At 38.3% G+C, this 14,616-nt stretch overlaps 3 protein-coding genes across 3 annotated transcripts; 2 read left to right on the top strand and 1 right to left on the bottom strand.

The window, feature by feature from the left end:
* Window positions 1-1,492: 1,492 nt before the first annotated feature.
* LOC121764432 (bidirectional sugar transporter SWEET13-like) lies at window positions 1,493-3,095 on the top strand. Its single transcript, XM_042160447.1, has 6 exons — window positions 1,493-1,538; window positions 1,708-1,744; window positions 1,840-2,053; window positions 2,465-2,626; window positions 2,711-2,830; window positions 2,919-3,095. Exons 1-6 carry the CDS (start codon window positions 1,493-1,495, stop codon window positions 3,093-3,095), a joined length of 756 nt encoding a protein of 251 aa, XP_042016381.1.
* Window positions 3,096-3,453: 358 nt separating this feature from the next.
* Window positions 3,454-6,623, bottom strand: LOC121763259 (probable serine/threonine-protein kinase At1g54610). The gene is made up of 6 exons (XM_042159235.1): window positions 6,065-6,623; window positions 5,420-5,704; window positions 4,767-5,084; window positions 4,460-4,687; window positions 4,142-4,366; window positions 3,454-3,873 (listed from the first exon to the last, which is right to left on the bottom strand). Exons 1-6 carry the CDS (start codon window positions 6,329-6,331, stop codon window positions 3,610-3,612), a joined length of 1,587 nt encoding a protein of 528 aa, XP_042015169.1. The 5' UTR covers window positions 6,332-6,623; the 3' UTR covers window positions 3,454-3,609.
* Window positions 6,624-13,422: 6,799 nt separating this feature from the next.
* LOC121764742 (CASP-like protein 1F2) lies at window positions 13,423-14,311 on the top strand. Its single transcript, XM_042160761.1, has 3 exons — window positions 13,423-13,711; window positions 13,779-13,899; window positions 13,968-14,311. The coding sequence occupies exons 1-3, from the start codon at window positions 13,512-13,514 to the stop codon at window positions 14,187-14,189; spliced, it is 543 nt and encodes a 180-aa protein (XP_042016695.1). The 5' UTR covers window positions 13,423-13,511; the 3' UTR covers window positions 14,190-14,311.
* The last annotated feature ends 305 nt before the right edge of the window (window positions 14,312-14,616 follow it).

The following is a 14,616-nucleotide window of genomic DNA, read 5'->3' as shown; positions in this document are numbered from 1 at the left end:
ATTTCGAAATATATAAATTATTTCTAATTTTAGTGATTGTATCAATTATATTCCATATTTTGAACTTACTAATTTATTTATATTAATTTAATCAATCATTTAAGATATCATTTTTTAAAAATAAAAACAAAATAGTATTAGTAATGATTTTTGTTTGTGGGAAGAAATCTTCATGTCACGCTTCCATTGTTTGAAGTTAAATTTCGCTAATATATTGATACAAGTCGAAAAAGTGAAATAGAAATAGCACGTAAAAAAATTGAGACACAACTGATATAAATTATTAAAACTAGAGATGAATTTGATATACTTTAAATATTGGAATCTAATTTATAAAACCATGAAAAATCAGGATAAATTTGATTAATTAACGCATCAATATTGGCATCTTTACAAGTAAATTAAAAAACGAAAAGAAAAACATAGATGCGAGTCGTTCAATAAAAACATTTAAAAACAAATACATATAAGAGTATTTAATAGAAGATGGTAGAAATAAAATAACTGGCTATTATATTGTCTTTACAAAAATAACATTTGTAGGCACAAATTATAAATTTTATAGTCGTGAAGGCATGATTGAGGTATTATTAGATTATTATGCAATGTTGCAGATGCAGTACTATAAATTGTTGCAATTAAGATATTATACAGCACACACAAGGGAAGCTACCAACCAACAAACTACAAAATTCGCCGCAAAAGAGAATACATCAAATTAATATTATATCAGCTCAAGAAAATAAGACAGATTACAAATTTAATCTGTCAAAAACAAAATTTATAAATTTGAGATCCAAATTCCAAAACCAAAGGAAAATTTGAGATCCATAATTTAGTCACATTTCTAAACACAAAACACATATGATCCATAATAACCTTCGAAAAGTTTAGCTATTCTCGAAATTAAATCATCGATCCGAAATTAGAGCTCATTTAATTGTGAAAGTTTAAGTAATAATGAAACAAACCAGTCCTAGATAAGCTATATCCTCCTCTCTTTTCTTTTTTCTTTAAAAAAATGATTTTTCCCTAATTTTGGAGCATTTCTAACAACACTAGTTGATCATTCAAGAGCAAAACGACATCTCCCTTTTGAGAGTATTTTATATTTTTTTCATAGAGATTGGATATATTTACTGAGACAGATGATACATAATTTTAATTCACTTTTTTCTATTTGTATCAGAAAATAAATTCTAGATATTAATGCAAAGGTCAAGTAATTGCAGCCCTTAAATGACTAATAAACCCCTAACACACAGAAAATTGTAGTACTAATATCTCATGGAAAGTTGGTTATCATTATCACTTAATCACTTCACTTTACCAATTATATACTACTATAAAATAATCCCATTTGGCTAAGCTTCAAGAATTTGGGAACTTGTGTCCTATGTATAATTTCTAGGCTTATAAATAGGTGTTGTAATAATTCACTACTGTCCATATGTATAATAAGATAGCTACAAAAAATTTCTTTTTAGGCTTGATGGCAGGTTTCTCTTGGCAATGGGCTTTAGCATTTGGACTCCTTGGTATATACATGTCTTCTCTCTCTTTGATTAGATTTAGATTAATTAACCAAGAATAAGAATGAAAAGCCAAGAAATTCATTGCAAGGTTCATTAAGTGCATATTACTTTGATTTCTCACTTGTTTAGACTTTTATGTGCTTATATTAACCATGTAATATATCAATTGCAGGTAATATTGTGTCGTTCATGGTGTTTCTTTCTCCAATGTAAGTTTATTATACTAAGTTGATGTATTATTTTGTAGAAATTGTTAAGTTGATATATATTTGTTGAATTAATATTAATCAATGGTGAATTGCAGACCAACATTCTATTCAATTTACAAGAAGAAAACAAGTGAAGGATATCAATCACTTCCTTATGTGGTGGCATTGTTTAGCTCAATGCTTTGGATTTTGTATGCACTTCTCAAGTCATCCAATGCCACTCTTATCCTTACCATAAATGCCTTTGGCTGTTTCATTGAGACCATTTATGTTTGCTTCTATCTCTTCTACGCTCCCAACAAGGCCAGGGTAATTTATTTGTCTATTTCGATGATATATAGATTGTCAAATCGTTAAAACGAAATTTAATCAAATTTTGGTTCGTCCCGCAATTTTAAAATCGATTTGAAAAAACTAAGAAGTTTAACATTGTTCTGAATTATCCCATAGTGAAATACTCAGGTTGTCGAAATGTAAGATATTGCCGATGTTGCTCATGTGGACATGCATGTAATTGATGACGTTATTGAATATATGTTTAAGTATGTTGTCAAATTGATAAAGATTTTGAATATGAAGATTCAGTTGGAGACAGTTACGAACAATGTTAAACTTCATAGTTTTTTTAGTTGATTTTTAAAATTACTAGTGGTTGATCAAATTTCATGATTTTTTCGACAATATATTCAGTCTAGATTTATGTTTATAATTGAAATGCAGGTACAAACCCTAAAGATGCTTGTGCTCCTTATAATTTGTGGATTCGGATTAATCGTCGCGTCGACTATTTACCTGGTGAAGCCGCCGCAGCGTGCGACGGTGGTTGGGTGGATTTGCCTGGTCTTCTCCCTGTGTGTGTTCGTTGCCCCATTGTGTATTCTGGTCAGCATATTTACATAAATAGTCTAAAATTTAGTATTTTATTAATTAATTCGATGTATAAATAATTAATGTTTGCAAATGCAGAAAAAGGTGATACAAAGCAAGAGTGTTGAATACATGCCATTTCTTCTCTCACTATTCCTTACACTTAGCGCCGTCATGTGGTTTTTTTATGGGCTTCTAATCAATGATTACAACGTTGCAGTAAGCTCATATACATACCTATTTATAGTAATATTTATATTTTGCAAATATATTAATGTTGTTATTTATTTGTGTTATATATGTATAGGTTCCAAATGTGGTAGGGTTCAGTTTTGGAGTGGTTCAAATGGGAGTGTATGTAAAGTATAAATATGCGGAGAAAATGAGCAGTAAGCAGAAGCTTCCAGAAGCTGCAGTTGTAGTAACTCAAGTTGTAATATTAGATCATGAGCCAATAATTAGAGTGGTTCAAATGGAAGTCTAAATTAGGGTTTTCATTAATCTACCTATATATATATATTGGTGATCTGTATGTATATATGTTGTATGTAAATTATAGTTTAATTTGCTAATGTTAACGTTACTGCTTCAATAATCTAATCTAGAACTGTTTATTTACTATACTATATAGTATTAATTCGACCATTGGTTAATTAGGGGTACTGATTTTTTTTATTATTGTTAAAACTATTTTTATTATAATTATGAGAATTCACAATTAAATAGGTAAATCTACATCAAAATCAAATGATTTTGGTATATTAATATCTATAGTTTTTTTTTGAATTATAAATGTACACTGCAAAATGGAACTAAGTATAGTAGAACAAAACCAAAAACACTTACCAAAATTTGCTAATTTCTCTTAATAAAATTAAATATAAATTTCTCCAAAAACCTCATCGTCTATAACTGTACACAAAAATATGACCTTTACATTTGATAAGCAGCATTGATTCTTGAAGATATGGTTACAGTTATAGCTATGTCGAAAGCGTTCATCTGCGACCGAACCTGAAGTCCACGGAGCAAACAACAGAGGGCTGATATAAGGCGTTGATGAAGCAACGAGGAGGAGGTGCGCTGTGAGGCTCTTTCACACCATTCCTCCTTCTCGAAGCTGCACTCCTTGTCACTGACCTGGGATCAGAGATCGAGGAAGCGAACGAAGCATCATCAGCAAACGACATTGTGTGGCCAACTGCGCTATCTTGGTGTGGTGGTGGGAACTTCTCGCTCCTCCCTCTCCCGACTCTCAGCCTCTGCACCATATAAACAAGCATCGTTTGATCATCTTATCATTCATATACTCAATCACGTGTAAGGAGATGGTTCAATTTCAAAACTTTTCTTAAAGTCAGAACACATAACTATATCAGTTCAAGGAACTGATATGTTATTATGATATGAGAGGAAACTGCGATTTTCAATCCTCAAAGTTCTCATTTTAAAAATGTTCTTAGTAGAATCGCCCCCTCAAGCGTAATGTCTATTTACTGGTAAAATTGAAAGAAGAAATTGGCGACATACGCTTAAATTCGTTTGGAGTTCTGCGTTGGCTTCTAGAGCCGGATTTGCACGGATGGCCTTATTGTGTGCACGAGTTCTCCTAAGGCCACCCGTGATGTTCGATTTTCTGCCTACACCGCGTTTCCTTCTGGCTGCTTCATCTCGCAGTTTCAAATCCATTTCTTTGGTAGGAGGAAATGTAGGTAAACTTGATGGCTCACAAGCAAATGGTTCAGTTGTAAAAAACTGGCCAAAAACAGCAAATCAAGATCAGGTAAAAACACTCAAAATCATCACCAGAAGCAACGGGTATTAATTGGACCACGCACGGCTACTTACCTTACTCTCCAACGCTGCAGCTGCAGTGCCTCGTGCACGAGGATTGACTGCTAGAAGAGTTTCTATCAGAGCAAGAGACGACAGCGGGAAATCCTTAAACGTCTCCCTTATGCAACATTTATACGGATGCTGCGGTTTATAGAGAGTCGTATCAGGCAGACTCGATTTCTTCCAGAATTCCTCAGGAGGAGAGCCACATAACTTGAATATCTTGTGCAGCTGCTCAACCTAATGCGCGAAAGCATCCATAAATCGACGTTATAAAGCTATCCTTTTCGTTAAACAAGTAGGACTAGTCACCAATTACCTCTGTTCGCCCGCGCAGTATTGGCTTTCCAGCGAGAAGCTCTGCCAGAACACAGCCGGCACTCCATAAATCGACACCAACACCATAGTGAGTGGCGCCTAGCAGCAGTTCGGGAGGGCGATACCAGAGGGTGACCACACGGCTCGTCATAGGATTCTTGCTCTCGGGATTGAAAAAAGAAGCAAGACCAAAATCGGCTATTTTAAGCATTCCTTGGTTGTCAATCAGCAGATTCGAGCACTTAATGTCACGATGCAAGACACCATTGCTGTGGCAATGCTCCAAACCCGAGATCAGCTGTTTCATATAGCACTTGACCTGCATATCGAGATGCAAACGACGACTGGCTACTATAAGAACACGGAGCAGTACACGAATCCATTCAACGCAACAGAACAGAGCATCACGAAATCAGATGATCAACAAGTGTAAGCTTCGGATTTTAGAAATGTACCATCAGTTGCCTACAAACAACAACATCCAAAAAAATTGCATAATTCGAAGAAAGATAACGCGATAGAGCCACATGTACCACATCGAAAGCCTTTAACACTCTAAGCCATGATCAAACACACATGATCAAGTAGATAAAACTGCTCGACTACACAAGTGAAAACCGATATGATTTCGTTCTATATGACATACTTACTTACCCGGTCCTCGGTGAAGTTAGCAGATTGAGCAGCAGAAAGGCCAGCAAGATCATGCTCCATGTACTCAAACACGAGGTAAAGGCTGCTTGACATCCGCGAAATAACAAGACCTTCGAGCTTGATAACGTTCGGATGGTGTAGCCGTCTCAACACAAGTATCTCCCTCGCCATGAACCTCAGAGCCTCCGGCTCATAGTTATCGAACCTCACTTTCTTCAGCGCCACCTCCTTCCCCGTCACCAAATCCCTAGCTTTATACACATTGCTATACGCTCCTTGCCCAATCTGTGCAACATTATCCCCCAATCCCACCATTTTCAAAATTCAACTCTAGTTAAAAACACAATGACTATTGACTAGCACGGCCTACATCCACAAAAAACAGTCATGTTTTTTTTTTAACATTTCGAATCATCCGCCAAAATTAGTTTCTATTTATTTATAATAAATTTTCTCATTTTCCACTAACAACACAAAGCTTCAACAACTTGAAATGCCTAGAATCTTTGTATTGGTTGTACTTAACGTATAGAAAGTGGTACATTTACAATCAGCAAAAGGTGACTTTACAAACAGAGGATAAGAAGTAGTAACTGATCAAAACTAACAAATTAACGCCGTGAATTCACGGGGTTGTTTTAATACCTTAGCAATTTTCTGGAAGGTGTTAGCCCGCCGCGGTTTCCAACCCTTGATCTCGTCGCCGGCGACGGCGACGAGCCATGGCGGCCACGCTTCCGTCACGGCGGCGTCCGCGCCTATTCTCAGCCTGAATTCCGGCACCACCACCGGTCTGTCAGCGGCAGCGGGAGCCTCTTCGATCGTCAGCTCCTCCCGCCGTTTATCGCTTTTCCGATTCCGGCGAGTATTACTACTATGGCTGGCGGCTCCTTTTCCGTGAACACACCCCATAATCGAGCTCTCTCAACCTCCCATTGCGTATGAAAAAAATTCAAAATTGTGAAAAAGAAGTGATCGTTTTTCGGATGGGACGAATTAATTAGCACTGCATTTATATGGTTCGGACCGAAAAACTCTATTAAATTCGGATTCCGTTGACCCCAAAATTATATTGAATCTGGGCGGCACCCAAAGAATTGAGCTAAGATTGCTAAAATAGGTAAATGAATTATGAAATTTTGATGTATAAATGTTGTCTATTTGAATTGTGATTTTGTGATTGCTTGAAAAGTGGTAATGCATTTAATGACTATTAAACTGTTTAGGGAATGCTAGTTAATGAGTTTTGATAACTAATGTTTGTGTTTGTATATGTGACAATTTTTAAAATATTATATTTATTGTTAATTTATCGAACCACACGTTGATTATTTTCTGGATCCGTCACTTATATAAATATTAGAGTGAAGGTGATAATGTACTAATGAGTGTGTGTGGTCCTATTAAAGCATCCAAGTCATATAATATCATACATATATTATTGAGAAGGCTAATCATTTTAGCAACTAAAGTTTCAATTGCTTTCAACTTTCAAGTACTACTATAGTACTATTAATCATGTCACAAGGGTGGGTCATATATAGGTACATATACAATTATTGACAAATTGTAAATTTGGGATCAAATTTTTGATGATTTGTAAAAATTATAGTACTACTAAAGTATTCAAAGACAATCAAGAATATGGCTTTCTTTTTAGTAATGATGATACTGAAGTTTTTTATGCTCCTTTATCATCATGATTTCTATTGAAGAGAAAGTTTCTTATTGTAATTAAGTAATTATGCATAGACTTGGAAGTTCGACTTACTTTGACGATAGTGAGAAAAATCAAAACCCATTAATTATTCTAATTTATACTGTATTTCCCAAACTTAATTAGTTCAACATTCACATTGATATCAACATGTTTTTAAAATGAGATAAATACTACTGCTATCATGAATCTACGAAAAATAGTAGTGATCTACATTAAAAAATTAAACTGAATTCGAAAATATAGTAGTAGAAAATATCCGCCAATTATTGTTCTTATTTTTTTTAGTATTATAGCTACGCTTTTGAGTATGTCTTGATTAATAAATAAAAAAAAAGCTCACGATACTCAAATATTCATTGAAATAGTCAAAGATTTTTCTATGCGCAGAAAAACGGACTTGTCTGAATAATGTAATACTACCAATTTTGATTAGATTGAAATAATTATCTTCAGAAGCATAGTATTCTAGTCAGAATAGGCTTTTTAGTGTAATTTAATACTCATGTATGAGATTGAACTCAAAGACCATTAGTAGCAAAATTCAAGTCAATCATGTGAATTATTTGAGAGGACTAGGACTAGGACTAGGACTAGGAGTCTAGGACTGTATATTAATAGTTGTTGGCTCCTAGTACTATGTAATAGTCGACTCATTGGAATAAGAACCTATAAGAGATTAATTAAATATATAAATTGAATTAGTGAATTCATTAAAATATTTATTACATCACTCCTAAATTACCAATATGTAATAGTACTCCATAATTAACTTGTTAATGATTAGTTTTTTTTACATGTGAATAACGGCACTGAAATATGAAGTGATAGTTCTGTGTTACTCTAATTTTTATCCGATAATTGTGTAAAAATCATGGATTAAATATGCCCGGTCAATGGATTTTGACCAAATAATAAATGTGACGAGACATTTAATTTTGTGAAATTAAATGACATAGCGTCGATCTACACTTTACGTAGATAAATGTAGTATATTCACTTTCTCAAATCCGATTTCCGGTGAGTGAGAAATAGTGGATTAAAGTTGAGCATAATTAGCTTTTAATTAAAGCTTGGAGTTGGAGCTTAGGGAATAATTAACTAGTATTAATTATCCAACATTGGAGGATTAACACATCTTTTAATGTGTTTAAATTAAGTGACTTTATGTTACTTAATAATTATAGTGGACCAAGATGGGTGAAAGAGCCCACATGCGCGCACACGCGCGCGCCGCCGCCCGCCCGCCCGTGCACGTCGCGGTCGCGGGCCGCGGTCCCGATCTTGATCTTGGCAATTGGTCTTTGGGTGGTCTTTGGGCTTGGTGCTTGGGCTTGTCCCTAGCCCAAACTTAATCTTTTTATACCACCGCAGAGTCAGCAATCCAAGTGACTTGACACGTCATCAAGCGTGGCACAGTCAGAGCTGCCACGTGAGAAAAGCACACGCTCTACACGCGAAAGGCACACTCCTGCCACACGCTCGTAACCGTCGACGGTTACGAATCTGCCATGACGAGCCTTCATGGCTTGGTTGACCCTGCATGGTGGCTTGGCCTATAAATAGGCTAGCCATTCCACTGCATTAGACACTACTATTCACAAGCATTACAGCATAAGCTCTCTCTCTCTGCATTGTCTTTCTGTCGAAGCTCTGCTCTCTCCTCCATCCAGTTCACCGGAGCTCTGCTGATTGCGGTGCTGCATCAAAAGAGACGTAGCCGTTTTACCTTTGGGGACGACACGCCAAACCGAGAGCACTACCGGGGCGTATCTCGTCTTGCGGGAAGAGGCCTCCTCGACTCGGCTAACAACTGTTTCACGGTTAATCTGTTTCGAATTTCCGTTGTAATTTCATTTAGTTCAGTTTCCATTCTGTATTCCTTCTTTTGGGTTGTATTACACCCGCTTTTTATCTCTTGTAATCCCCAGAAACCAACAAATTGTTAAAAACATCAGGAAAAATACCCAATTTTCTTTTGAAAATTTGCGTACATATCTTGATTATTAGTGACTCGTCGAAATATGTTTTGCTTTTGTCAATGCTTACAACTGCAAGAGACCCAGGGGGCCCTACTATATAAAGAATGCTGTTTGGTATTCAACACACATCATTTTCCTATACTCAATGAAAAATAAAAATAAAAATACCTAATATATCTACCCCATATCTTACATAATTGGTTAACAAAAATATAATAGCTATGTTGATGTGAGAGTATAATGACTATTAGTATAGTCTATAGATTAAAATTATATTCAACGCTGGTTACATATTCTTGGCAAAATACTTCTTCGAAATTGGGCTATTTGTTTAATCGGATTTTTGATTACTTTCTCTAAACAGTATTACGATTGGATAGTATTTGGGCCATAATTTGGGCCTCCGAAATTCTTGATTCACCAGAGTGAGAAAGCCAAGAAAAAGCCCAGTTTTTATACAATTGCAACTGTTTGATACCCAAGCAGATAATGATGGGCCCGCATAAAAGGCCTACTATCTATGTGATCTGGATTCCTACTTTTGTAGTGGGATTTATATTTTATTTTGTTTTACTAATTCACGAAAAATGGATAAATTGTGCAAAATCAACGTAATTTATGAAATAAATATGCTTATTCATGATGCCCACTTCGATGTAGAAGATTCAGAACCCCTCAATCCTAGCTAGCTAGGTCATCAATTGTTGGTTGAAGCTGACCTTGTTTATGTACCCCAAAAAATATTAAAAATAAAATCTCTTTATTTTTCGATTACCAAATCTAGTTTTCTCAATTGAAAGGCAACACAATGAGGTTCCTAGCTCTAAATTTGCATTTAGAACTTATCTCAAGTGTCTTAATTGAATACTAGCACTTCAGACCCTACATAATTGCTCATTTTAATTGAAACATATGGGTATTAAATTGATTAATTCTATTGAGTTGACCTCCACATGATATTTAGGCTTAATTTATCCATGAAATTAATCAATAATGTAGAATGCACCATTTGTTCTTTAAGGCATTAATTATGGTATCCTGAAATAAGAAAATGAGATGATCGATCAAGAAGTGTAAAAAGTTGACTATGACAAAGAACACTAAAATGTTATGATTGTGGTTTCCAAAATAAGACACACATAAAAATAACTCAGATTATTACTAATAGTGCGAACACCAAGCAAAGCCGCAATCCTTGAAATTTTGAAAATATACTAATCTATTGATTAATTACGTACATGGCATGCACAAACCGGCCCGTCCCGCCGGTTAACCGGCGGTTCGGAACCGCCGGTTCATGAACCGGAACCGGGCCCGGAACCGGCGGGTTGAACCGGCAGAAGGGTCGGCGGGTCGAAAGGGCCGGTTCAGGTTCGGCAATATCTTGAACCGTGAACCGGCGGTTCGGCGGTTCGAACCGCCGGTTCAAAGGGTCGCACAGTGTAAAGTAGGCTAGGGGTTCAGGTAGGGTTTAGGTAAACCGGCGGTTTTCGGTGGGAACCGGCGGTTTTCCGGGAAACCGGCGGTTTTCGTCAGAAACCACCGGTTTTCGGTCAGAAACCGCCGGTTTGGCAGCCGGTTCTGGTGACTTTTCAGAGGCTAGGTCGTAGGTGCAGTGTTTAGGCCTGCAAAACCGGTCATAAACTGCCGGTTTTCTGACGCAAACCGTGGACGAACCGCCGGTTTATGCTTGAACCGGCGGTTCCGGCGGTAAACCGGCGGTTCGGCCGATTTCAAATTTCAAATTTTTTTTAATCCAATTTTACTCCTATAAATACCTCACTTCTCCTTCATATTTCCTTACCCCATTCTTATGTTAACAAGGATTTCATTCTCAATCTTCATTTCTCTATTCTCTTCTCATTCTCTCTAATTGCGCAAGTTTACGTTTCAATTCTACACTTTCTACTCACTACTATATTTGTTGTTGTGCTCATAATTTACCACTTCTTTTATACTTCATACATATTTCATTACAAGTCCATACTACTTTCATTTATCAATATGTCTTCTTCTCGTGGTGGATCGGTACGTGGTGATCGGGGCAAGGGAATAGCCCAAGATCAAAGTACTACGCGTCCCTCAAAATCTCGACGACCTAGTCGTCGAGATGTTATGGAAGAGGTTTCCCGATTGGCAGCCGAACTCATGCAAGTAAGTAATGAAAAATTTGTTTTCCAATTCATATTTTAAAATTTCATTAAATTTTTTTTTTGCGTTCATACTTTTAAATTCTACGAACATAATATTTGTAGATGGAAGAAGATCATAGGACCGCCATGCTACTTGCATGTACATATCCCTTGGTTTTAAAACTGCAATGAAAAATGCTTCCTCTTCTCCCGAGTTAATGTGCGTTTTGAATTCCCACGGATGTGCCGGAATTCCGTGGCGGACGTCCGCCATTAGGCACGAATGGCACGGATACGGAATTGAGTTGAGGACGTCGCAGGTCCGCGGCCTTCCGCGGAATTCCGCAGGGACGTCCGCCATTGCGTCGACTCGCGCGGAATTCCGCACGGAATTCCAATTTATTTATTTATTTATTTATTTTGTAATGTCTATATATACGGCTCGTTGAATTTCACTTCATTCGCACCACTTGTTTTAACAAGTTTCTCTCTCTCTAAATTTCTTTTATATAATAGTAGTGGCTGGTAGTGGTAGTGGCCATCACGAAGACCCTATGGCTCGGATTTGGGCACATGTGCGGGAGGTCGCGGCGAGAGAGGAACAAGCGGCCTTGGCGCCGGCGGTGCCTCGACCCATCCATCGTCGCACTATAGTATCCCGCGACCATCTCGCGGCCCACCGTCGGTTGTACGATGACTACTTTGCGCCGGAGCCACGGTTTGGAGAGAACCTATTCCGGCGACGGTTTAGGATGCATCGGCCGCTGTTTATGCGTATCGTTGGTGCTTTGGAGCGTCGATACGGGTATTTTAGGGTGTGGGAGGATGCAGCGGGTAAACCCGGCCACACGTCGATCCAGAAGTGCACTGCCGCAATCAGGCAGTTGGCGTACGGAGGTGCGGCGAACATGTTCGACGAGTACCTCCACATCGGCGAGTCGACAACCCGCGATTGCCTGAAGTATTTTCGTCAGGGAGTGAGGGAGATATTCAGGGATAGGTATCTTCGGAAGCCTACCCCCGAAGATTGTCAGGCTCTGCTGGATATGCACGGGTCTCAGCACGGCTTCCCGGGGATGCTGGGCAGCATAGATTGTATGCATTGGGAATGGAAGAACTGCCCCGCTGCCTAGAAAGGGATGTACACTACCGGTTTCAAGGCCAAGAATCCTACGATGATCCTTGAAGCGGTAGCTGACTACCAGTTGTGGATTTGGCACGCCTATTTTGGAGTAGCCGGGGCGAACAACGACATCAACGTCCTCCAGTCGTCGCCCCTTTTCAACGACCAGTGCATGGGCGTCGGTCCGGCCGTCAACTTCGTCGCCAACGGCAACTAGCACTACATGGGCTATTATTTGGCGAATGGAATATACCCGATGTGGCCCGTCTTTGTAAAGACAATCAGATGCCCAACGAATGAGAAGAAGGTATACTTTGCACAGCGTCAGGAGACAGCGCGCAAGGATGTGGAGCGAGCATTTGGTGTGCTCCAAGCTCGATGGGCAGCAGTGAAGGGTCCGTCACGGCTGTGGTATGTTGACAGCATCGCCGACATCATGTACGCATGTATTATCATGCACAACATGATCGTCGAAGATGAAGGCCCAGCACTGATCGATTGGGCCAATGATGATACTGACGCTGCGGGTCTAAGCTACGGCGTGGCCACGAGCAATGTACGCATGGGGATACCCCATGACGACGTCGATCGAGTCCGTGCATTTGCCGACATGCGCCAAAAATAAGCCCACGTACGACTCCAAAACGATATTATTGAAGAAGTGTGGCAGCGTAGGGGTCGTCGTTGATGTAGTTTGTAATTATTGAAATGTATTTTTTTATTTGGTGAAATGTATTTTTCTTTTTTTAATAGATTTTTTCCCTATTCGCGTCGAAATTTTAATTCCGTAAATTCTTTACTTCCGGAAAGTGGTTAATAGATTAGGGATGAATCGTGTAAACAAGGGAACTAAATGTCTTTGTGTTTAACCAATCTTGATTAAAGATGAATGGTATTAATAGGTAAATTAAGTCTGAAGTAAGTGTAGTCATCTCTTCATAATATCTCATCTCCACTTGATGTATTCAATTCCGTGGCAGTTAATGAATAGTACTGTATTAAATTCCAAACCAACCTTATTCCAAAGGAATTCAAGTACTCTTACCACGTTTGCATTTCAATCTTAACTCCTCTATAAACTACCCACCACCACCATCATCACTCCTTTGTCCCAACGGTTTGCTTCATCTCATCTATAATGGAGACAGCAGCAGAGAAATCCCTCCACCTCCCCGCCCGCAACACTCACCAACTCTTCTTCGTATCACAGTTTTCCCTTCGAATTTTCGCCGCCGCCGCCACTCTCGCCGCCGCATGGATCATGCTCACCGCCAAACAAACCTCCGTCGTCTTCGGCATCCAAGTCGACGCCCGCTACAGCTACTCCCCCGCTTTCAAGTAAGATATTATACATTATTCCTTCAATTTCTCTTTTTATTTTCTCAATTTTCAAAATTGATTTTAGGTTCTTCGCATACACCAACCTAATCGTCTTCGCATTCACGATCCTGTCGCTGTTCTTCGCCTACGTCGGCAAAAAGGCGGTGGATCCGGTCTACTTCTTCTACATCTTCCTGCATGATCTGGTAAAATTAGTCTCGTGCGTTTAATAATGGTCGAAATTGAGTTTAATTTGGAGGAAAAATTGGGGCAGATGGTGACAGTGCTGCTGATGGCGGCGTGCGCGGCGGCGACGGCGGTGGGGTACGTAGGGAAATACGGCAACAGCCACGCCGGATGGGTGGAGATTTGCGGATACTTGGGCGAATTCTGCAGAAAGGCGACTGCTGCTTCGTCGATTTCGTATTTTGCTCTGGTTGTTTACCTCATTCTCACTGTCATCTCCGCAAACAAGTCGCGCCAAACCTTCGTTTGATATATTTTTGTATGCTCCTACACTCCCCTACTATAATTATAATTGTGTGTGTTTTTGCTAATTTCAGTTTGTTTAGGTGATAATTTAGATATATATATATATGTGGTTAATTTGTCATGTTATTGTTAATTGAGTTTAGACCCCACGTGTTGTGCGAAGAAACATGAGGTCTGATTATTTTGGTGATTTAGCAGTATATGATCATCAGAGATTGATTATTGAAAATATGATGAAAATTATGTATCCGTATATGAAGAAGAAAGTTAGCCAGAAAAAAATATACTAAATCCATTGTTGAAAAATAAAAACTTTTGAAACATCATGACTTTTAATTAAAATTGATAAAGTTAGAGAGAAGAATTAGTAAAGTAAGAAAGATTGAAGAGAAAAAAAAATAAAACTAGTGTTAATGAATTATGATGTCTAC

This window comes from Salvia splendens, chromosome 14 (genome assembly GCF_004379255.2).
Source record: "Salvia splendens isolate huo1 chromosome 14, SspV2, whole genome shotgun sequence".
NCBI classification, from domain to species: Eukaryota; Viridiplantae; Streptophyta; class Magnoliopsida; order Lamiales; family Lamiaceae; genus Salvia; species Salvia splendens.
This window is presented reverse-complemented; position numbering and strand designations above follow the sequence as displayed.

Bases quoted from the DNA above. Each gene is read 5' to 3' on its own strand.
- LOC121763259 (XM_042159235.1), bottom strand. From the start codon at position 6,331: ATGGGGTGTGTTCACGGAAAAGGAGCCGCCAGCCATAGTAGTAATACT. The intron at 5,085-5,419 runs GTAAGTAAGTAT...CTCGATATGCAG, and splicing joins CTAACTTCACCGAGGACCGG to GTCAAGTGCTATATGAAACA. The intron at 4,367-4,459 runs GTAAGTAGCCGT...GTTTTTGGCCAG, and splicing joins CTGCAGCGTTGGAGAGTAAG to TTTTTTACAACTGAACCATT.
- LOC121764742 (XM_042160761.1), top strand. From the start codon at position 13,512: ATGGAGACAGCAGCAGAGAAATCCCTCCACCTCCCCGCCCGCAACACT. The intron at 13,712-13,778 runs GTAAGATATTAT...AATTGATTTTAG, and splicing joins AGCTACTCCCCCGCTTTCAA to GTTCTTCGCATACACCAACC. The intron at 13,900-13,967 runs GTAAAATTAGTC...AAATTGGGGCAG, and splicing joins ACATCTTCCTGCATGATCTG to ATGGTGACAGTGCTGCTGAT.
- LOC121764432 (XM_042160447.1), top strand. From the start codon at position 1,493: ATGGCAGGTTTCTCTTGGCAATGGGCTTTAGCATTTGGACTCCTTG. The intron at 1,539-1,707 runs GTATATACATGT...TATCAATTGCAG, and splicing joins TTTAGCATTTGGACTCCTTG to GTAATATTGTGTCGTTCATG. The intron at 2,054-2,464 runs GTAATTTATTTG...ATTGAAATGCAG, and splicing joins ACGCTCCCAACAAGGCCAGG to GTACAAACCCTAAAGATGCT.